Source organism: Chroicocephalus ridibundus, chromosome 4 (genome assembly GCF_963924245.1).
Source record: "Chroicocephalus ridibundus chromosome 4, bChrRid1.1, whole genome shotgun sequence".
Taxonomy (NCBI): domain Eukaryota; kingdom Metazoa; phylum Chordata; class Aves; order Charadriiformes; family Laridae; genus Chroicocephalus; species Chroicocephalus ridibundus.
The window spans coordinates 55010077-55034868 of NC_086287.1; the positions used below are offsets into that span (position 1 = coordinate 55010077).

The 24792-nt window shown below is 45.1% G+C and overlaps 1 protein-coding gene across 2 annotated transcripts in view; it reads right to left on the reverse strand.

The window, feature by feature from the left end:
- PRIMA1 (proline rich membrane anchor 1) overlaps nt 1-24792 on the reverse strand; it is a 54833-nt gene that overhangs the window by 19816 nt on the left and 10225 nt on the right. For both annotated transcript variants that reach the window (XR_010070817.1, XM_063333083.1), the window contains exon 3: nt 3570-3699. Coding sequence is in view for 1 of the 2 variants with exons in the window: in XM_063333083.1 (XP_063189153.1) it covers nt 3570-3699 (130 nt within the window). In the remaining variant the exon portion in view is untranslated. The remainder of the gene's footprint in view (nt 1-3569; nt 3700-24792) is intronic.

Genomic DNA, 24792 nt, shown 5'->3' on the forward strand with positions numbered 1-24792 from the left:
CTTATGAGAGTGAGGGATTAATACAACAGATCCAAGCTCTGTGCGGGCAGATCTCCGCCTGCACTTTCTTACTAAAACATTTAACTCTTGCTACACCCAACAACCAGATGGCTGCTGTTATTTCGCTCTTCGGCATCTCTTCAGTGCTTATACTGCTAATTAAGCTGAGCCGTACGCTTTAGGGTAAATAGGATATAGATAGCGTTGACGGTCAGGCTGTAAACCCCATTTCATTTGGAAGACTAACAAGCAGAAAATCAAGTTATTCCAGTTAGGCTTTTGCAATACTCTCCTGTAATACTTAGGGATTTGTCACTGGGAGATATATATGTCTACTATGGGAGATACATAGGATCTACTATAGGTAGGATACATGGGATATAGATAGATTAGATATAGATATAGATCTATCCATGGGTAAAACTAGTACTGTCATCTGATCTGAAATCATGTTCAGTATGCTCTTCATATTTTTCTTTTTATTTATTTAATGGTTATTTTTATTTATCTTTTTTAGCTGATGGGCTGGTGAGAATTTTTACACGGTGTTCCTGTTGTACCAAAAAAGAAGATATGAGCCATCTGCTGCTGCCAAGACAGTTTTCATGCTTACTGGCACTTCCAGTTTTTGTCACACCCCAGGCTCTCATCAAAAATGAGGGTTTCCGAATGTGAAGACATGGATCTCCTTCCCCTGCTTCCCCAGAAAGCAGTAAAAAAAAAGTCCTGTCTAGAAATGCTGGAGGGTGACAGTCTCATGCAAGGTTTTACAGAGGGTATGTTTGGTTAATAATTCTTGCCGCTTTCCCGTTTATACTACTCATCAGACAGTAGGTGATGAATCTCAGTGACGCTCCTGAGATGTAGGCAAATGCTTTCAGAGAGAGGACACTGAGCAGGAGAGGGCTTTGAGGGTCAGCTTGTGATGGGCACTATAAACAGTCCCCCAGACTATAAAACAGTCCTTTGCCACCCTCCTGCTCCTGCCCTGCAGTGACCAGCTACATGACAGCAGGGAACCGAGACTGGGACAACTCTGAAACCTGCAGACATGGTGCAAGAAGGAAAGGATGCTGTTCAGTGGTGGGCCACAATGCTATCCCCACCCAGAGCTACGAAAGGGTCGGGGCAGGGAAAGGTGGGCTCTTTGGGCTGGGCTCTGATTTCTACATCAAGGCAACCAGCGTGTGCCTTTCCTTGGATGAAGAGGGTGGTGCCAGATCGAGGTTACAACCCGATCTAGGTGTGGCTGGAGGTGTTCACATCTAAAGGGGATGGGTACATTGTATGTAAGAGACAATGCGCTGCCCTGGAGGTGGGAGACAGAATTCTCAGAGATGCTGCAATGACAGAGGTCCCAGTTCCAGGAGATGCACAGGAACAAGGGCCTAGGAGGAGGACTGCAGAGGAGACCTGGTGGGACAGGGGTCTGAGAAAGGACTGGGCAGGGCATGGTTATGGAGCCAGAGGCCGGGAACACACTGAAGGAACTCTCGGCTTCAGCGTCACCCAGATTAATCCCCTCACTCTTTCTCTAGCCAATTCCACCTCCCAGCAAAAAACTAGACTGAAGGATTTCTCACATTAGCTAAAGCAAATTCAGCTCAACAATATGGGATAACACTCTGTATTGAAGGCAGAGATGCTTCTCTTGTGAAGCGTCTTATCTTATTTCCCAGCATTTATCAATAGATATCTTTTACGGTGGATCAGGGAACCTGAACTACTGAGGAATGCTGCCAGGCACTTTAGGGCATCCTTCTAACAGATCTGTTTTAGGAAGAACTCATTGATGAATAGAAATGCTCTAGTTACTCTGTAAAAATATAATTAATAAGATTTTTTTTTATAGATGTCCAAAACTGAGCAGTTTTCAGCTTAGCATTTGTCAGCAGTGTGAATGTCAACAATAAGAAGATCTAAGAGGAATTTTCACGTTTCTCTGAGACTAATGCCTGTTCAAGCAGCTGACTTGTATGTTGATATTCACACTGTTGACAAATAATGGATGTCTTCATCACGTATCTGTATTCTTCACCGTCATGAAGCATAAGACTTTGTTATGTGAATTCCCACAGCCTCTTCAAGGCAGCTCTAAATTTATCTGCTTAAATTTCTTTTCTGTACCCCCCATTTACCAGCATCAGAGCAGATTTGAAGAGCAATTCTTTGCTAGGCGCAAGTTGCCCTGGAGAGTTCCTGCTCCTGTAGGTGTATTTTGCAGCCTTGGCAGAAATAATTCACAATTTGGCACTAGGCAGACAAATACGATAGCTGTATTAGCAATTAGGAACTACAACTAAGAAATTTTGCACTGTGTTACCAATCCAATTCGACTCCAATTTCAGTCCTCCAGTCCTCCATAGATGATTCTTAAGAAGTTCAGTAGCTAGAGTGAAAGCCTTCCAAATCCTCAAAACTAATAAGCATTCATTTTAGCTCAACTAGAACAGCAGAGATACTTATGTAAATTTAATAAGAAATTAGATACAGACTTCTGTCTCGTTTGAATTCTCCCTTTTTGATGCTCTTGGATACACTGTCCTTCAAATCCTCCATAATTTTTTCAGACACCCACAAACCACGTGCAATGCTCCACCATTGTGATATGCCTGCTGAGGCTCATCAAAAATCCTGCAGTTGCTTTGCATGCACATAACTCTTTTCATGAAAAGTATTTCCCTTTCTTCCCACCCATCACCCGCCGCCCCCCCCCCCCCCCGCAAAAAAAAAATCCCGAAGCTGAATAAACATCATTTAATCCAAACTGTGATTCAGGTGTCACTGCAGTATCTCACGCGAGTTATGGATTTTAACCTTTTACGCTTGAAATATAAAATATTATTTAGGTGAAGAAATTATTCCCACTCTCATTTTTCTATGTAACTGAAGTCAATAATTTCTAACTACAGGAGTCCTATGCAAGCACATCTATTGCAAAGACAGTGGTAGAGGAGCTGAAATAGTTACTACGCCCCGTGTCGTACATAGGCTTCACATAAGCTTTTAAATTAAAAGAGACAGGTTTTGAAATGGATTCTGTGGATGACAATTTTGAAGCAAGAATAAATTAGAAGTAGAGGCCCCAGATGAAAAACTACACATATTACCATAGAGTTTGGGTTAAAAGAGCTTGGATCACTCTGAAATGCTACAAGTAGTGATGGGCCTGGGCCAAAAATCTCACATCCCCTGTGTAAATTTTGAGTACTACCAGAACTGGATAGGAGAGTTTCCTACCCCTACACTTGGCTAAACCAACGCTACCGACATTCCCCAGCAACCTGCAGCAATTTGACTTTGGGGAGTTCATGTTAATCTGAATATTGTAGCCCTGTCCCATTTCTAGTTTTTCTCCGCCTCATGCCCATGACTGTGCATTAAACTTCACCCTTTACACAGGCAGGATACGGTACATACATTGACTTTCCAATGAAAACACACATTGACTACAGGATGCATTTTGCCTTTAGGACGTCTTTCAACAAACCAAGGCGCCAGCCAAGTCTTGGGTCAACCTCTGTGGGGTTGCATTGCCCCAAGCACAGTAAAAGCATCTGGAGTCTTACCTTTTTATGGCTTTGTAGCAAATGATGACAACTACGAAGAGGAACACTAGTGTGGCGCAGCATACTGCAATGATAATAACCAGGCCTGGCCACCAGGTCTCTTCAGTGGGACAAAAAGTAGACTTGGGAGCTGTAAAAAGAGTGTGGAAAAACACATGGGTTCTCACAAATGAGCAGTGTATAATCAGATATGTTTCAGTCACCCCGTCAATAGCACTATGCCAAGGCCACAGATACATGCAAAGAGGATATTTTACATTTAGAACCCTTTTTTTTTTCCAAGCAATCAACTGGTTTGGTACTAGATATTCTTTGCCGTGGTCCCCAGATGACCAAGTTCTCTGTCTCACTGTTGACCGCAACCTGGTGCTCAATGCAAAGGAGAAAGGCTCAGCTCTGCTACCTGTGGGAAACCTCCCCTCCCTCTGCATTTGCCATCTCCTGCCGCATCAGATTTAGTTTTAGAGAGAGATGTTACGCTGATAATAGTAGGCTTTCAAACCTCATTAGAGGAGGTTTATTAGGGAGCCGCAGCAGGGCCAACCAATCAGTATTGCAGCTGCTGTCATTGTAACCTTGGAGCTAGGAAGGGGGATTTCTTTTAAAAGGACAGGCATTTTATTACATTTATTAATTGCTTTTAGTGGACTATAGTTGACAAGCTTCTTTTCCATTACATTATCTTTGAATTGTATGTCCAATAGTTAAGAAATGTCAACATTAAGAAATGTTAACCCGTGATAATATAAGCAATTATTATTACATTCTTAGTCGATTTAGGGCTAGAATTGTCTAGGTACCACTCAAAACAAGCAGTATTTTGCATCAGGATTAATACTGGTAGTGCTTAGTTCAAATCTTTTCCTTCAGGGCCATATTCCTATTCCCAAGGATAGTGAGCAACAGACAACGCCATGAGTGATACCAGTGTGTTGCAGAGGTGAGAGAGACCCTTAACGCAATGTGTGCAACCACGTAAACTCCATGAGAATTTGGATCACCCTAAATGAAGTTTAATAACGAATTGGTCAATGGGACTGTCTAAATTTACATTTTCAGTTAAGTAGGGGAGAGAATTAAATATAGCAAAAGGCTTTTTTTTTTTCCGTCTAATTATTTGATCTGATATATCCTAAATTCTGAACTTCCTGTTATACACGTCACAAGTAGCTGCACAAGTTAAAATATGTCATCACACCTGCACCGTTTATTGTGAGCTGACATCTCCTGTGCCTCCTGTGTTTGATTAGGAAAGGACACACACATATTCTTAGGTTTAACACTCATTAGGTAAAATCAGTGACTCATGGAATTGTCTAGGTTGGAAGGGACCTTTCAGATCATCGAGTCCAACAATCAAAAAAATCCTGCAGTACACAATTACTGAGAAAATATTTTTTTTTCCAGTGGCATTATCTATAGAAGAATTGGCAACATGCACTCAGAGAAATCTGCAGGAGCACCTTAGAAAAAGACCAGGTAAAGAACTAGAAGAAGCAATCAAAATAATAAAGCCAACGCAAGAGGTCCTATCTTTCTCATACGCATCAGCCTTCAACACACCACAATGATCATATCTGTCGAGAAAAATATTGCTTTCAATTTATTGTACATGTATTGACTGTAAGGGTATGGGGGAGGTTGTGTTTGTTTGTTTGTTTTGCTACAGGACAGAAAAATAAAGCTGAGAAATTCAGTGATTTGAAGAACTAGTGGTTCCTGGCTCATCTTTTGACAATGTCTCCACTCCAAGACTATCTCAGCAACTCAATTTCTACTTTATTACTATGTCAGCTGCAGAAGTCAGTTTTCAGTGGGTGATGGAGCTATTTATTGTGTTGCGATAAAGCTAATGTTTTCAATATTCTCTGAAAATTTTCAATATTGTTTTTTTCTGAGATCGCAGAACAGAAGGCATTTAAGAGATGACAAAATGTTTGCATGAAGCAGTGTGAGCAGGCAGTCTCAGGGCCTACTCTACCCTCCTGGTATTGTCCTGACAGACATGAAAGGTTGCAGTGAAACCAAAGGAAACACATCCATCTGCAGATGCCATGTAAAATTAGGTGAGATCATACAAAAAGTAGCAAGTACGGCTACCCTTACCTAGTCCTTGTTCTTCCTCAAAGGCAGGATCAACCAAACTAGTCATAAAGGAAAACGAGGTGGTGAGACTGGGTTGCTCCTCAGCACAACAATTGAGGCTGACACATGCCTGTGCACCACGTGCTCCTTGATAATTTATCATGGCATTTTTACATGGAAATAAACAGATATACGTGTGGGATTGAATAGCGAATATGACTCCTGACAGCCTATATATAGTTATTAATGACAGGAAAATAAGAATTGCTGATGTGGAGGAGACCCCTAATCCACCTGGCTCAGTTCTATTCCCCAGTGGTCCAGACCAGGCACTTAGAAAGAAGCATGAGAAATCACACTGGAAGCTATCAAGCCCTGTTTCTTAGTGGCTGGTGGGTTTACACGGCTTTAAAAATTCCTTTCTATTTCTACCCCTTATTATTGCAGTGCTAGGTAATCTTGTTTTCCTTAGAAATGTCCACCCTTTTTCCAATAAGCTCCTAGCTGCATGCTCTTTTCTGCCTTTCTCAGTATGCATTCATGTAGCCCTCATTACTGTGGCATTTCTACATCCTTAAAGCATTTCTTCTCACATCCTCTGAGGAAGAGCAGAACTGCTTTTAATCCCCTTTTGCTGATGGGAAGCCCAAGCCTGGTCCGCATGGATGCCTCTGTGTGCAGCTGGGAAAGTCAGTTGAGAGAACTTCCCAAAGAGCCAGCAAGCTGCCTGGGAAGCGCCATGTTCTCAGGGAGGTGCCTTTTGGTGAGTCCTCTTGATGTTAGGGAGGTGTTGATGTCTCCATCCCTTTGGGCTGGAGCTCATGGCTCTGCTCCCTGGGGCAGCCCAGGGCTGGGAATGCTCTCCATCCTCTGCCTGGGTCCCAGTCCCCAGCTCATCGTCCCCAGTGTAGAGAAAAATGGTTGCACCTGGGAGGGGCTGAGCCCACATGTGTTGTGCCCTCAATGATCAGAAATTATCCTGGGGTGAGGACACCTGCAGCGCCCTCTTCCAGCTGTGCCACTTTGTGATGCATTTCTTGGGCACTCTCTGGAGGAGCAAAGACACGGATCCCAAAGCCTCCTCTAAGAAGATACTGAAATTATTATTAAAAACAGTGAGCAGATGATGTCCCACACTACCTATAACAATGACAATGTCCAGTGGTTCCATTGTCTTACAAAACCTTTGACAAAATGCAGGAACACACTTCAATTCTCACGGTCGCCCCTTTCTTTGTGCCATCTCTCTCAAATCCATTACAAACCCCCAGAAGACGTATAGTTTCGGAACCAAATGGTGCCCTTTCCCTTGTCATGTAAAGAAACAACCAGCCATGTACTGCTGTCATTCACAGCGATGTATCTGGGGAATGGAGGACATCCCAGGGCTACCGAGAGCTGAGGGCTGGCCAGCCCGGCCATGGTGTTTGCTCCCTCCGCACCCATCACCGGTCTCACGTGAGCAGCTTCAGCTGCTCAGAGCATGATTGTCTCCTGGTTTGGCTCATTCCCGGCTGCTCTTCACCAGTCTCAAAATCAGCTGAACAGAGAAAGTGATTTTCACAGTGTGCTTTTTTCTCTTAAGCCCTGAAGTGTCATTCTGCACACTGGGTGGAAAGTGGTAGGAAAGTGATGACATTTTAAAGAAAATACGCAGGGTGAGCTAAGCAATCACAGCCTGTCATCCTGACAGAAATCCTGCCAAAATACTGAAAAGCTCGTTCAATTAATAAAGTATGAAAATAAATAATTGATGCTAAACAGCACAGGTTTAGGAAAACACATCTTGTCAGACTAACTAGATATTTTCTGAGGAGATTGCTGGTTTGGTAAATAGATGTATTAGTGCTGGGGTGATAACTTTAGACTTTGGTATGACATTCGACTTAATTCCACATGATATTGGGGTTATGAAACTATAAAGCTACAGAAAGTGTGACATGCATGAATTGAGCTAGAAGCCAGAGAACTGGTATGTCTCAAAATCTAACTATAAATGGAAAGTTACTACTGAGAGAATGTGTTTTTTAGCAGGGACTTCCCCCCCCGCCCCTAAAATAGAGTGATGGATGCTTGTAGAGTTTGTAAATGACTCAGGAATGTACTCCACTACAAGTGGATACTAAGCATATTTACATTAGAAATAGGGTAATTACTATGATTAAGGGTAATTATCCATTACAATAGTCTATCAGCTCTGGTAGAGTATTTAACTGAAAAATTTAGTTTAAGGTAGACTTTTCATTTTTCCTAAAAGAAGTCTAAATTCAGCTAAAGAGACTGGACTCAGAACAAGAATTAAGTAAGTAAAGAAAATGCTCTGTCTCTGAGAAGTCCACAAGAGCACGATGCCTTTCTTTCTCTTGGCTTCAAAATGTATGAAGTACAAATGTTGGTCAGGTTTACTCTTAGAGGGCCAACACCTTCTCCCAGTCCCAACAGCATCAGCTAAATAAATACAACGAATAAACAGACTCATTTCAAACCTACAGTGGGTGACTGGATCCAACTTACGGAAAACAAATTCATGATAAAGTACTTTTAGAGCAAAGGCATCCCGCAAGCTATTTCGGCACCACAAAAATCTCACACACTTGCTTTCTTTGACTAAATTTGTTTTGAAGGCTCAGCATAAAGACACAGCTCCCGTTCTAATGTTAGCAGGTATCTGTACACACATGGCTCTAGCCAGAAAAGTGCATACCAGGAAAGATTAGCTCAGCTACAGAGGGTTTCCCTCAATGCCCAAGCACAAAAATAGAGGTTGTGTCACTGGAAAGGAAGTTTCCATAAAATCACAAAGAAGTTTCTGATTTCTTTTTAGCAAACCTCAGAGTAGGTCATTCTCAAAATTGCCCTGAGCTACCAAACCCAAAAAACAGCGATGAAGCTGCTTTAATCTTTTGGATTAAGCATTAAATGGTTTTGTGTATGTTGTAAAAGCGACACGTACTGCCTGTGAATACGGAAACAGGACTCGGAATCCTTGGATACACCTGCAGGTTATCTTTAGTGGTCATGGCTGTACTTTATAAAGCTCAGATTTTGGGAATCTAGTACTCCCATTGTTTATTTTGATGATTTTATTTTTTATTATTTTCCGTCACAATATGGGTTGTAGGCTAATTGCTTTTCACATGGGAATGCCGGAACGTTAGAAAAGACCACCACCCAGCCTGCCAGGAGACAGCCACAGAATTACAGAATGGTAGGGGTTGGAAGGGACCTCTGGAGATCATCCAGTCCAAGCCCCCTGCCAGAGCAGGGTCACCCAGAGCAGGTTGCACAGGAACGCGTCCAGGCGGGTTTTGAATGTCTCCAGAGATGGAGACTCCACCACCTCTCTGGGCAGCCTGTGCCAGGGCTCTGCCACCCTCAAAGTAAACAAGTTCCTCCTCATGTTTAGGTGGAACTTCCGATGCTCAAGTTTGTGCCCATTACCTCTTGTCCTGTCGCTGGGCACCACTGAAAAGAGCCTGGCCCCATCCTCCTGACACCCACCCTTTAAGTATTTGTAAGTGTTGATAAGGTCCCCCCTCAGTCATCTTTTTCCAGGCTAAAAGACCCCATTCCCTCAGCCTTTCTTCAGAAGAGAGATGTTCCAGTCCCCTCATCATCTGTGTAGCCCTGTGCTGCACCCTCTCCAGCAGTTCCCTGTCCCTCTTGAGCCGGGGAGCCCAGAACTGGACACAGTACTCCGGGTGTGGCCTCACCAGGGCAGAGTAGAGGGGGAGGATGACCTCCCTCCACCTGCTTGATGCCAGCGCTCCATCCCGGGGGTTCAGCGGGGCTGAGCTGGCGCCTCTGCTCAGCCCTCAGGAGTGATGCTGAGGCAGGGAGCCCGCATCAGGGCATCCCTTTCCACCGGCTCTCACCCACCAGCCAGCCTGACAAAGCAAAGCGAACCAAAACAGAACGAACCAAAACAGCAGAAACCGAACCAAACCAAACACAGGGCTGAGCTGGAAAATAGCTCAGGGAGGCAGTGACCCATGCTCCCATGGGCAATCCCAGGGGAGGTGTCTCTGGCCAAGGCCTGAGTGTGACAACCTGCTCACAGGCTCGGTCCCAAGCAGCCCGTGTGTGCGCGCCGATGTGACGTGGAAGGGTGACAGTGACCCCCCCTCACCTCTGTACAAGAACAGTAACTTCATGCCTAAAAAAGGAAGAGCGCTTTCCAGATAAATCAAAACTGATTATTGTTTTTCCTCCCGCTTTTATTCCTGTGCTCGCAGAAAGGTCAAGAGTGCTGGCGTAATCATCTTTATGAGACATCTGCCCGTTTTTAATATTGTATACTCACAACAGGCTAAACCCTGCCATCTCTGTGCCTGCAGCACTCCTCTTGCTATTGTAGGGCTGCCTGAATCAGCCATGCACTTTTAATTAGCATGCAAGGAAGCGAGACTGGATTTTATTTTGAAGGCAGGCTTCTATTCCAAGGGCCTCAAGTGTTTTATCAGCCTTGGTTGGAACTTAAAAGGAATTGGAGACGCGGGCAATGTGTTTCTAGCAACCTCTATGTATGTCACATATTTTAGAGACCTGTTGATCTGCTAGCTAAGGCAGGGTTTGGGGTTCTAGTCTCATCTTCACTCTTATTTGCCTTATTATTTTGATATATTCACATAATTTGCATGTTGGCATCTCCATTTGCAAGACACAGAGAAGCCACTAGTTCCTACAGCCATTATCACAGTGGGATGTAGGAAGAAGCCCACAAAACATCGAGAGGTTTAGATGTGATTTCAGATGTCAAGGTATATGAAAAGACTCCCAGGACACTCCATATGCAGTGAAATATGGAGAGGGATTTTGAATCTGTTGCAGCTTGGGCCTCTTCAAATCAAGGTGTCTCATCTGTGGAACAGAGGAGTTCAATGAATGCCCTGATTAATGTGAAATAACTCGGGTTCTGGGAGAAGAAAAACTACAGAGGAAGAGTTACACAGGCACAGACACCAAGGCTCGGACACTGTATAAGTATTGTGTTGTGTAAAAGATGAGGAACAAGGAGAGCCTCCATCCCCATGCCCACATCTTTTTTGATAAAGCCAATTTCAGTGCTGAGCCTGAGGTCTCTTGTCTACTTTTACATAAGGCCCTTCACCCCTCCCAGCAGTGTAAATTCACCCCAAAGTGAGTGCTGATTAACTTAATGCTGATTAACTTAATTGTTCATCAGAATGAAGCCTTGGGCAGCTAATAAAAGGGGCCAAGAGCTCAAGTGATGTAAAGTAGAAGCTGTCCCTGCTCTTTGCAGGGGGAGTTGGACTAAATAGCTTTTAAAGGTGTCTTCCAACCCCAACTATTCTATAATTCTATGAAACTAGTAGAAGTCCACCCATCTGTGAGACCTGTGCCAGCTGAGGACCTTGTCCCAGCATCTGCACGATGATATTCAAAAGTGCTGCTCTGAATTTTGCTTAAGGTCAGGAGCTCCGTCCCTAGAGCCCCGGAGGCTGTGGGCTCTCCGGGTGACGGTTTTGTTACTTAACCCATGGAGGGTGTGGAGAGATCTGTGAGCCAGTGGCAGCTCCAGCATCCCCTCTTTGTTTGCTGTACTTTGTCACGTAGGAACCACTACAGATGTGTCTGGATAATCCACGTGGTGGGAACATGCTGTGTCTACCCAGGGCTGCTAACAGCAAGAGGCAGCCAGCATGGGAAAAACAAATCCTTCAAAAGAGCCTTCTAACGAAGTTTGCGGTACTGCCAGACTTTGATACAAATATAGATCTTCAGCTGTCATTCCAAAAGGCATTTCAGGAATAGGCAAAGTATGTGCTCCCTTCCAACCGTATCCATCGCCACTCTTGGATTCGAGGGTAAAATTTTCGGGCAGGATGGGGGAGAGGAGGCTGACCAGGAGATGGGCGGGAGTGTCTTGGTGCCTCCTCCTGGGGCAGAAAGCCATGCATATGTGCCATGCAGCAGCTCCTCCGCTCACCCCAGCCTCACGCCTGTCCTGTCCTGTCCCCACACCCCGAAGCTTGCCCATGGCCAGAGGGGAACCTGAGCTCACGTTCACTTTGCAACCACAGCTGCCTGCAGAAGGCAGCGCTCGGGCTGGTGAACAGGCGGGAAGACAGGCACACAGACGGAAGGATTGCCGTTTTCCACTCACAGATGAAGAAGAGGCTTGTCAAACCATGTCTGGTTTCTTCGTGCTGTGAGAGGAATGCCTTGGTGTTTGTATAAACATACACATATATGTATATATATATACACACAAACACACACACACTCTATGTGCATACTTATATGTATATACATATATGCATCACACGTGTATATGTATGTGTATAAACACACATATATACATAGAAAGGATATATCTATTTAATATAGTGTGTGTGTGTGTCTGTATATATGTATAAAGGGGTATACCTATGCATCCATACAAATGAAACGGCTGCCAATCGTTTTGTTCACTGTGTTTGCATTCTGAGTGGCGCCTCAGGATTAGTTAGTAAGAGTTGGTGACAGAATGTGTGAGAAACTCTGCCAACTCCTTTTTTTCTTCTTGCTCCTCCCTGCGCTTGAGATTCCTTACATCAGCTGAACACGTACAGGCAAACATTCACATTTGGGGCACCTCTGTATGTGTCTGAAATGATTCATTTTGAAGATACAGGAGCTATAAGATACGAATGGATGCACTTCGCTGTCTCCCTGGCAGGTCCAAAAATCACCTCATCAACCTCCCTTCACAGTTGTTGCCTGCAGACAACATACCCGGCCACGCTTGACCTGCTGAAGTGGAGATGCGGGAGCACATCACATCAAATGCCAAAAGCAGTGCTGGTATCTACAGAGGCTCAGGGGCTGGGTCAGTCCCCATCCCTGACTGGCCCACCATGGCCTCGGAGACAGCCTGCAAAAGGCCATAATCCTCCTCTGCTCCATGAGCAGACTCTGGGAGGGGGAGGTAGAGGCATTCCCAGATTTCAGCTGTGGTGGATCCAAGACAGGAGGAGTCCCAGCAGATCCAGCCTCAACCACGTGAGCTGGTGACGGCACCAGGCGCTGTTGCCAGCAGCATGTATGCACCATTAAACCTTGAAGAAAGATAAACTGGTTTGGCCACAACTGCAATGGGGCAACTTCTTTGCCCCATGGAAAGCCACGGCCATAAGCAAACCCATCTAGCTGCTGGCCGGAGGGCTTTGGGCACAGACTGCCCCTCTCCTGGCACCCCAATGGCAGCTACAGTCTTGTCTCCCTGGAAGATATGAAATGACATAGAGGACATACTGGGAGCAGACCACCTTAGAGGAGCAATATGGTGTCACATGCACTGCCGTATGCTTGCACAGATTTGCCCAGAGAAGCTGTGGATGCCCCATCCTTGGAAGTGTTCGAGGCCAGGCTGGATGGGGCTTTGAGCAACCTGATCTGGGGAGATGTCCCTGCCCAGGGCAGGGGGGTTGGACTATATGAGCTTTAAATGTCCCTTCCAACCCAAACTATTCTATGATTCTATGACGTTTAAATGTCTGGCATGGAGGTGCTTTGGCATTGCAGCTTCTGGGCACAACGGTTGGGAAGTGGCCTCAGCCCTGCTGCTGCTTCCCCCTTGCTTCTCCCTGAGACGCGGAAACAAAGCAAGCTCCAAAGGAGAGCTCCAAACACTACAGCAGTGTCGAGAGGATTAAATCAAACAAATACAATATAATACGAGATTCCCCCACCACTGTGGCTTCCCATGGCTGTTCTGCTCAAAGTGATGGGCACACTGCTGCCTGTTTGGAAAGTTGAGGGTAAAATAGGGCACGGGATGGGCAGCATAGGAAGTCAGATCTATTAAAAGACATCATTAACTCAAGGGATCGGGCCAACACAGCAAGAATGTAAAGCAGGAATGGATGACAGCCTCAATAACAGATGAAGTCCACTTGGGGCAAGTTCATTTCCAGTAAATCCAAACACGATGGAACGTATTTGGATTATCACAGTCCCCAAAGAGCAATGACCCAGAAAGCTGCTCTGCTGGATCTGTTCCCTGAGATTCTGCCACACAGAACAGGCACAGGAGGAAGATGCTACCCAGCGAGGAAAGACCAAAGAACTGCTTTAAACCAGCTATATCCTGTCCCACCACCCTCACCTCTGGCGCGTGACTGTAACTGTACATGATGTGCAATAGACTGGCTTAAAGAAAATAGAATCACATGATTTTAGAGCAAATTTTGGTCCAGGAAAAAAAAAAATCTATGTTGGTGTTCTTTCGTTTTTTTACTTCCTTATAGATCTGTGCCAAGCCCGTCGCTTGTAAACTTGTAAAAACTTAGGGCTATTTCCAGAGCGCCACGAGCTGGTCGGGTAAACAACTACTACCAGGCAACAGTGGTGTGCTCAGCAGAAAGCCTGTCCTGATTTACGGCCTCCCTGGAGTAGCTAGGTTAAATAATACTGGTAGAAATCAGCTATTCCTGTAGCAGATGATACTTCTGTTTATCACATTGTGTTGCAGACAAGTTTATATCATGCAGCTGCTCTGTGCATATGTTCCTACTACACTTTTAAGGGGGGTACTGCAATCACTACGCAGCAGGAACTTCTGCTATAATAAAAACATGTGTGGGATGATGCTGGAGAAATTCCCTCCCCCGCAGCTTTTACACTGTAGACGCTGTTATTCTACACTCTCGGTTCCCTCATCTCCTTAGTTTTCTCCCCCTTTCTAAAAATACTTCCCTTCTGAAATGAGAAACATGCTCAGTTTTGTGCTTGGTTTTGGAGACTGGAGTTTGAGGAGGTGGAGGAAAGGGGCAGCTCTGCGGGAGCTTTCTGAAGGTCACGGGCAATAGAGGAGCCCACAGCTCATTGCAAGAAACAGGACTGGAACCGCCAGTGAAAAAACCTGAGCCTGGATACAGCCAGTGAAAGAGAGAGGAGCTGGGAGGGGGAGTTTGAAGTGTTAAGATCTAAGCTTTAGAGGTTATTGAACCCGCACACATTTAGGTTTGGGTTTTGCAGTGGATTTCACCAAAGCCCCATGTTGCTGCGCTGTCTTGGTAGGTCCCGCGCAATTGTGTTTCCCTGGCAGATTTGAGAGTCCTTTAGAAAATGAACATATCATTAGGACCCAAGTAAAAATCGGTCGCGTCGCCCAGGCACAAGCGAAGCACGTTGTGAGGAAGCGGCTTGCACAAAGTCACTGCAGCTCAGTGAAAAAGCCAGGAAACAAAATGTCTTTTGACTCCCAGCCAGTTCTACCCTCTGGATCGTGTTGCCTCCTCGTTGGGAGTAGATGCAAACACTGGATTTGGCCATAACTGCATTACAGGGGTAGAAGCAGCAAAATCCCTTGTTGACTTCCTGGGCAGGCGCCAGACCTCTGCCCCAGGCCGGCATGCTGACACCGCGCCCGGGAGCTCTGTGTGGCCGAGATCGATGGACAGAAAGCAGGAGGGATCCCACAAGGTGCCCAGGAAGGGCTGATGCCAAGCTGGTGTGATAACTTGTAATGGTTTTGCACGGCTGCAGAGGAAAACCAGTATTTCAGTTCAGTGTCCTGCATGCTTACAGAAGGATGACGATGGTGCCTACAGCAGGGCAGTCAAAGGACTATCAAAAAAAGTAGGGAGGGAAAGTCTGCGCTCCAAACAGTCGACCGGCCAGATCTGCCAGCCTTAATCCTATTAGGTTGTTGGTGAAGCTGATGGGACCTGCCAGAACTGAGGTACGACCCCGCAACTGGGAGCAAAACATGGTTCCAGCTGCCAAGGTCTTTTGGAGGAGAAGGGGGTTAGCGAGCACAGAGGGAGAGTCTGTTCTCTAAGGCAGGATCTGGAGAAGCGGTAGCATTTAAAGGCCTTGTGGAAAAAAGGCTTTTAAGGAGATTACATCATAGCCAGTTTCTGTGTTAACACTCGGCTCTGGCATTTATCTTTACAATGGACGCTCACGTCAGCCGCTGCCCTCTGATCCGACTTTGTCACATGTTTTTCTAACCAGCCGCCTCCCGATGAGACCCCATTCCTCCCTCGCCATCTGATTCTCCCCCAGCAAAAAGGACCGAATTGTCTTTCCCCTGATTAAATCACACCCTATGGGTTTCTGTGTCCCCGGCAAATGAGAACTGAAGCCTGCGCCTGGCAAGGCAGCCGCCTCCTCACAGCAAGGCAGTCGTTCTGGAGAGCCTGGTGGGCACCCTTGCGTTCCCCCGCTCTCCGCAAGGCTGGGCAGCACCGAGATAGTCCTAGTGACACCCCCAGACAGTCCCAAGCGCTGCCTCCCTGTGAGAGCCCATCGCCCAGGTGAACCCCGCCGTCCTTGGTGGCCTGCCTTCTGAAACGCCGGAGTTGTCCGTCAGATTAGGGGGGTATCTGGTGCCTCCAAGAAACAGGTCACAAGTGCCTGCAAATTTGCTGTTAAATTAGTACCCTGGAATTTATTTTAGAAGGTGACCTGATTTCCAGAGGTTCGGAGCACTCAGAAAGCCAGGATGCTTTAGCTTGGGTACGTAGATATATACAACCTTAAGTTTAATCTTCTGAGTTTTATGACACAGGCTTTAAGCTCTCTTTACTTAGGCAGAGTGTCACCGTGAGTAGAAGGCAGAAATTCCTCTTAGGACATGGGTTCCAGCCTCAGCTCTCCCCTTTGCTTGTTGGGTGATTTTGGAAAGATCTTCATCCCCCCAGCCTCTCTTTCTCCTTCTACTTTTTTTATGGAAAGCCCCAGCTTTCCAAACTGTTGCAAGATGTTGGGATAAAAAGTGCAACACAAGGCTGCATGTCAGCGCTGTTGTTATTCCTTTCCCAATTCTCTAATAGGGCAAATAGGTAAATTTATAAGCACTTCATCTAGATTTCCACAAGAACTAGCTGTATTTCCCTGACCTTCCCATCAACTACCTATTCAAGCAAACACAGCAGCGAGGCCTCAGTCTATGGCAGAACAACAGCAGAATGGCAACGAGGGCACTGACCTGGGGACAGTAATTCTCAGTTCTTTTGAACAGAGGCAGCACCGAGAGGCACAGAGATGCGCCAGCACAGTACCATCCACTTCATTGCACAAACACACAGTCTGGCTCTCTGGCAGCGAGCAACATGGGCAGAAAGCACCGGCTATTTTTCAGAATGGCTATCTTTCAGTGGAGGAAAAAAAAATCAGTGCTGGGGATCAGCTGCTTGCCCCAGCAAACTGTGGGACCTCATCATGTTACAGCAGTGAAAAGAGCATCCTGGAGAAAAGAGGCCCGAAAACACTGAACCTTCATGCTAAGTCTGCCTTTGCCATTTTGGCGGTCTAATACCTGAAAGCATATTTCCATCAGTATTCTACAAGCACACAGACACATACATACAGATATCTATATATGTCCCTCCTCCATTCTGCATTGGCCAGCACAGATTTCCTAGAGAGGATCTAAAAATGACTATGAGACACAGAGTTGAGTGAAATCCCACCATGTTTTAAGGATGAATTTAACACCTGTAGTAGGCTGTAATCAGCCCTGCAGACCAAGCGAGTACTGCAGCCCATCCCCTGCCAGTGTGCCCCAGGTGTGCCTGTCCTGTGGCCGCTTCTGCAAGGAGCCAGTTGGCCACCCCGCTGTGCGAGGCTCTGATTTCCCCCCTGCGTCTCATAACAAGGTTGAAAAAAAATCAGAAGCTTCTGTTTGGGTGTTTGCTGTGGCGGCCCCCCTGCCTGCTGAGAACCACAAAGCTCATTACAGGTGTGAGCAACTTCAACACGGGCAGCGTTGAAGTGCGTTGCGGTGATGGCGCATTACTGTGCGGTGACGGCGTGGCCACAGGCTCTGCCGCTTGCTGCCAGCACGGTGAACACCTTATTCTCCTTGCTGTGTGGTGGGTGCTGCAGCCTCCTCTCCCATGAGTGGTAGGACAGGACACAGCTGCTCAATTCTACAGCAATTACCGTTCACTTTTGAGCCTAAAAATAGTAATGATCTTCAGCACTTGACATCCACTGGTCTCAAATCCAGTTTACAGAGGAGAAAAAAAAAATCTCTGTTTCAGATGTGATAACTCTGAGTGGCTGATAGGGTAGCTGACTGTCTTGGGAACTCCCAGAAGAGGGAGAAGCAGCACCCTGAACTCTCTTTTCGCTGCACCCTGCAGGGTGGGCAAGATGCCTCCTCTGCAGGAGTCACAGTACGTCACCACCAAGCCTTCTGAAAGCTTATCCATCTTCCGCCTCTCACAGGCAACGGGCCTTCAAAGGAGGCTGAAATTCAAACAGCTGAAATGTGATTTCGGAAGTCTAAGTTCCTACATTGATGACCAGTCTTTCACCAGCAAATGATTAATAAGATACCTCGGTGCTGGCAGATTCAATCCCACAGAAAGACGACAGATTTTCTTGGTATAATGTTCTATATATAGGTATAGAATTAAGGTCCAGATCTGCTAAACTTCAGGCTGAATGCTATTCACATGAGTGGTGCCATCAAAGTCACAGGCTATGAAACGTGAGTAAAATTCAGCGGTACTGGTAAATGTTTAAGATATTATCTCAGATCCTTAGCAGCTTTTTAAAGAGCTCGGGAACCTCCAGATAATAGCAAAGATTGGACAAACCTCACAGCTTGGAGCTGAAACTTTGTCAAAATTAGTGCCTTCAGGGAAGGCAGATACAAAACCAGCTTCAGACGACTGCAGACTGAATTTCTTGACACAGATTGTGGAAGACTTGGAAATACTTGGAATATTTTCCTAATGTGTTAGTAGCAGCAGTTTCTAAGGCACTGGTTTGTGTCCATCTCTGAAAAATTAATGGCTTGCCTGTTGGGCATTCAGACACTATAAGGAGAGAGTGACTATAATAGGCACATACTTTAGATTGGTAAGTACAGATGGCTTTAAAGAGTTCACTTTACAAAGAAAGCCATATTGCAAGTCATGTGTCTGAGTTTTAGGGAACAGACGGCTGATTATGTAGCAGATACTTCTATTAGCGTACAGCATCTATATAAACATAATCCTCCTGTTTGATAGTACACCGTTTACTCCTTGTATAGCTCAGTTATTGCTGGAAGTAAGGACTACAGCTATCACTTAAAAATGTCCCTGAGTAGACCAATTAATAATGCCCATACCTAGTGCACTCAACTTGCTTTTCCAAATTGTAGTCAGGTTCCACTCAAGGGAAATAAAATTGATGACCCACCCAGAGTAAAATGGAACCGAAGTGTGAAATGCCTTCCAAACCAGGGGTAAATTTAATTCTAATAAAAATAAAATGACATTTATCAACTGATAAGTTTTCAGGCAGTGTCCATAAAATATGGAATACTTAAAATGGGAATTACATCACATTAACAGATCAAGTCATTTCACCATGCCAAATGCCCAACACGAAGTCCTCAATCACCACTCACGAGTACATTTGTAACTCTTGGAAAGCTAAAAGACAAGGCACAGGCTACCTTACAGGCACAAAAGCAAGCAAATTGGTTACTGGTTGCTATCTGCACTTTCCCGAGGCTTTACACAGGACCTGTACAGGTAGATGAGCTTTTGCAGAGATGCTGCTCACCATCACTCCCTGCAGTAGGCAGCCAGCGCTGCAGAATGATGCCCTGCAAAGCTGAAGGGCATCTCAGCTTGCCAAATCACACTGAGGGTTAACCCAAACCCTCCCTTTGCTCCACTGATAGTCCTTTCATAGAATCATAGAATGGTTAGAGTTGGAGGGGACCTTAAAGATCACCCAGTTCCAACCCCCCTGCCACGGGCAGGGACACCTCCCACTAGACCAGGCTGCTCAAAAAAACCTTCCTTTGATAGCAGCTATGAAATAAGATTATGCACTTCCAAAAGGAAAGGAAAATGTCTAGGGATGATTCAATAGAATCTGCTCCATTGGTAAAAGTCCAGTTTAATAGCAGCATTTGTCAAGGAACAGATTTTTTGTGTAAAATATTTCTAACCAAGAACTGATGAAATATCAGCTCCATTTAAAAGGCACTTCAAAACTATAAAACGATTCATTCTAATAACAATTCGGAATTCACAATTTGCTACTATATATATGTGGTTACACTGTGACATGATTTACTAGTGGAAGCATTAAATTAACTTGCATAATTATAAATGACAGTTTTTGACAGTGGCATCAGTTGTTAACCTATGCTTGTACTATATTAATGTACACTACGTACTCACATTGGGATAACATCCCAAATGTCCTCACTGCTGCTTCCTTGATCTGCTACATCGACTTAAAAATTACCCGTAAGTTGCAATTACACAGGCAGTGCAACACCTTCATATCATGTTTACAACAAAAACAATGCCCAAAACCATTACAAGAACATACATTTCCTGTAATATGGGTCTGCTTTCCCCAGGTCAGCTGCTTAGCCCTCCCTGCTACAACAGCTTGTGCCAATTAAGAGTTTACTTCTGACCAGAAGGCCAATCGCATCCTGGGCTGCATCAAACAAACCATGGCCAGCAGATCAAGAGAGGTGATTCTCCCCCTCTACTCTGCTCTCATGACACCCCACCTGGAGTACTGTGTCCAGCTCTGGAACCCTCAGCACAAGAAGGACACGGACCTGTTGGAGCGGGTCCAGCGGAGGGCCCCAAAGATGATCCGAGGGCTGGAACACCTCTCCTATGAAGACAGGCTGAGAGAGTTGGGATTGTTCAGCCTGGAGAAGAGAAGGCTCCTGGGAGACCTTATAGTGGCCTTCCAGTACCTGAAGGGGGGCTGCAAGAAAGCTGGGGAGGGGCTGTTTGCAAGGGCATGTAGCAATAGAATGAGGGGCAATGGCTTTAAAGTAGAGCAGGGCAGGTTTAGATTAGACATTAGGAAGTTCTTTGCAATGAGGGTGGTGAAACACTGGCCCAGGTTACCCAGAGAGGTGGTGGAGGCCCCATCCCTGGAGACATTCAAGGCCAGGCTTGATGAGGCTCTGAGCAACCTGATCTAGTTGAAGATGTCCCTGCTTACTGCAGGGGGGCTGGACTAGATGGCCTTTAAAGGTCCCCTCCAACCCAACACATTCTATGATTCTATTCGACTTGTGGAGATGAGGCACAACTCCTTCTGCCACCGGCAGGGGAACCTACAATTACTTGTAAATCGGCAGCCTCTGACTCATCAGTAACTTCGCTGAAGATTTGTTATCTTCTTAATCAGTGAAACAGTAGGCATGTACAAATGGATTGCCAGCCACACGGGGAATTAATGTCTCCGGCTTAGCCAACTCCTTTTGCTTAAAAATAAATAAATAATCAAGCTGTTGGGAGTGCGCATCTCAGAGTAGAAAGGACTGTTCTACTGCAGAATCAGTTTAATATTGGATGCTTCTTTTTTTCAAAATTAGACAATGCTTTTAATCTATAGATAACAGAACTCCCACTGATTCCTGCACTGCAAAATCTGGCCTGAGGCTCTTACTTTTAAATACTTCAAAATGTATGAACGAGTGCATTTTCAAGAGAGTGGATTTTTCCATAATATGGATTTATTACTGCATGAAAAATTCAAAACAAATCTGCAAGGTCCCAGAGCAGGGGGAAGATTCATCACTTGCCTAAATAAAAATTAGACTTGACAAAACGTTTCAGAATTTATTGTAGTGAAAAACTCTGAACTGGGAAAGCAATGGAAGCTGTGACTGACAGTCTGATGGAACCAGTGTTTTACAAAGATAGACAGGGAATTTACAACAGCCCGGTGTGAGGAGATGTTGGGTGCACGAGTGACAGCCGAATCCCATGATGAAAGTATTAGCATGAACCTTTCCTGTCTTTACCTGCTTTCCAGTCACTAATCCAGCTCTTCAGACTTAATATAACATCCCAGATGTCCAAGCTATTTCAAACTTCATATTTGATTGCTGCTTAAGAAATCTCCTCACCCTAAATAATTTTCTCATTTTGACTGGGAGGCGAGGAGTTGTAACTTTTATTCCTACGCCAGAAATAACTGTGCTAAATGCAAAAAAAATCAGGATTTTGAAGTCTTCATGTCGTTAGTGATAAAATCAGAGGGGCCTGCAGTTTGAGGCAAGAAATCTCATCATTGTTTTTCTGATTTAGGTGGGTGAATTCTGCCTAAATCCCATTCTGGATGCTTAATGCTTTGGTTCACTGTGCTAACACAGAAGGTAGCATCTGTGATGTGAAAACAACACGATGGGGACTGCACTAGACTCTGCATGTGCCATCATTCATGACTCCCAGCTGCGGGGCTGGATTTCAATTTAGATTTCAAAGCCTCAAAATCCTACTGCCAGTTCTTAGAGTCACAATCCTCCAGAAAAATGGAAGTGTACGTGGGAGAAGACAAGAACTGAATTTTGGTTTTGCTTTGTAAATTATAAACAATGCTCTCACAGAAGACTGTAATTCACAGTATGACAGCTGTGTTACCAAAACTGAAAGGGCTTCCCTGTTTCAGCATTCTGCTTACATTTAAAAAAAAATCACTGTCTAGACCAGACTTGTGGTAAAACAATGTTCTCTCACAGTAGCTGTCATTACCATAAATGTCTTGGTGTAGGAGATGATGTGCCCCTTGCCATTTTGGTGCTACTGTAGTTCTCTTCCATTACTGCTCAGTTTCGGTAGTCGCTATGTTGTATGAAGTATGGAGGAAAACATCTTCCTTTGGGCATCAGCACTTCGGAGAAGTTAATCCAAGACTCCTCACGTGTGCCCAAATATCTCAAAACTACTCAGAACTGGTCCTTCTGGTAAAGGCTGGTCCTGCCAGCTGAGTCCTGAGGGTCAGAACTGTATTTGCACAGATGTTTGGAAAGGCACAAAGCACTCACAAGACAAAAGGCCTACCCAAAGGAAAACTTAAAGTCACAGCTCTCTGAGATGCTCAACTGCTGCAGCTACACCAGATTGCCCACAGCAAATTCTTTGGCACATCATGTTTTAAAACACAGAATCATAGAATTGCCTAAGTTGGAAGGGACATTTCAGATCATCAAGTACAACCATTAACCTAACACTGACCAAAACCATCACTGAACCATGTCCCTAAGCACCACATCTAGCTGTCTTTTAAATACCTCCAATGATGATGATTCCACCACTTCCCTAGGCAGTCTAACCCAACACGACTGCCTGCAGGCTGACATGTGGTGGCCTCCAGGAGGACTTCAATTCAGTTTGCAATCACAACCTCCCCTCAACTCCTGGGGGCCAATCACAGACCTCTGCCAAGGCCAAAAGTCTTTTTGGCATTGTGTAGGCAAGCACACCAACATCTGTACCCACATAGTACAAGGAGCGATGCGGTGAGCATCAGGATCAGCTCTCCTGCTTGAATGGCCATGCGGAGACAGTGCTCAGCATGAGGCTCAAACTCATTCTCTGGATCTACTCTGGGTCACCTCGTCCATTCTACCACCAGGATTTACGTCATAGAAAGGCCTAGGGAAGAACCATTTCTTATTCTCTTATCCCCCAGAGACATAAGTTTTTTATTTCTATAACAAGTTCCTGCTGTGAAGGGATATGTTGTTAGCAGTCAGCAAGCCAAATCTGCAAATTGTAGTTGCTTTGAAACCTACTCAAAGTTTAAGAAGTTCCAGACTGTTCCTGTACGTCAGATTCCTGCCTATATACACATATGGTGACCATCTGTCCTAAAAGATCCAAATGTCCTTAGCTTTCCTACTTGCACTGAAGGGACCCTGGACACTTTCTGAAATTAAACTATACATTTGTGCTCACATAGTTGCCAAAAAGTTGCACCCTTTCTGCAGCTGGTCATTTTTATTTTGGCATTTTCATCAGCCCAAATAATTACTTAATTAGATGCACTACCTCCAAAGATAAAGGAAAAGATTTCACCTTGAAAAACAAAAATCGTACAATTACAGCCTGGAGATTAGAGTCCTCTGCAGTGATGTCATTCACTTTGGCTTTGCACTGACTTGATTGTGCTTTATCTCAACTGATAGCTCAGGGCAAACTTTCGCTGAGGTCAGGAGCTGTGAAGACCTCACCGTGTACCTATGTGCAAGCGTCCGATGAGTCTGAGGCTGGTTCACATATCCAAACTCAGCTGTATTAGTACAGCTTACAGTGATCTCAGGTAAAAACTTTTATTTAAGTTTCCTCCTCTAAATTTTGACTGATGCGATGTTTGACTGGACACTTCCATCATCCAGAGAGGGAACCATGGACTCCTCACCCGAAGTGAGAGATGGGTAGAGCAGAGACAGCAAATGTTGCAAACCAGCAAGTAAGGAGCTCATGCTGAACAACCTTTCTCTTCCTTGTACCACTTTGAAGAAGTCACTTCTGAAGTGTTTTTCCCCTCAAACCTTACACAGGTTAAAACTGATGCTGACTGCAGTGTATGCCTAGCTTTAACCCTTTCCCCTTTGGAAAGCCTAGCTTCTATTTCCAAACAAAGTCCTTTCTTCTTTGCAATGCCCCTGGAGAAACCTGCCTGCTCACAAAGTATTTAAGGGTTGACAACAGCAGTATTTTAGGTTTTGAAGGGTCAACATCATTTGAACTAGCTTAATCTCACGGGTCTGTGAAGCTGGGTTAGAAATGCTGCCTAAACAAGAACCCCATCCACCTTGCCTTAGTCCTGGCTGAAATCCAGAGACAAGGAGGAAAGCAGATGGGGGGAAAAAAAGAAACGGTTAATTAAAGGCCAGGTTCTGAGCATCTGTATCTCCTTCAGGTCATTACGGCCACATCTAGGGAACACACTCAATTTCATTGAAAGTTCCTCTTTTCTTTGCTGTCAGCATCTAAACTTTGTTGGCCTTAGGCCCCGCAGAGCCTCATGAGCTTTCCCTTCACTTCATCAGTGAGCAGTTTTCTAGGCACGGGTTAAAGAGCAGGCTGCTGCTTGCATAAGGAGAGTTACTGCGGAAACATCAATATGCCAGACTGTCTGGAGGAACCCCAACTGGCTCAGCGACCACGTCTCCTGACAGTCCCCACCACTTTTTCCACACGGTCACCACCATCCTAGTTATTTCTAACCCGGGTTGGAGCCCCTCTCCTTGAAGGCCGTCACTCCATAAGGTATACATCTATACCGAACAAGACAGCAGTATCTCAGTGGGACGCCAACAAACTGCATCTGGAATGAAGCCCAGGAAACTCGAAACTGAAATGCTCCATGTGTCCCACTTTATAGAAAGAGACGAGGCTGAACTAGCAAT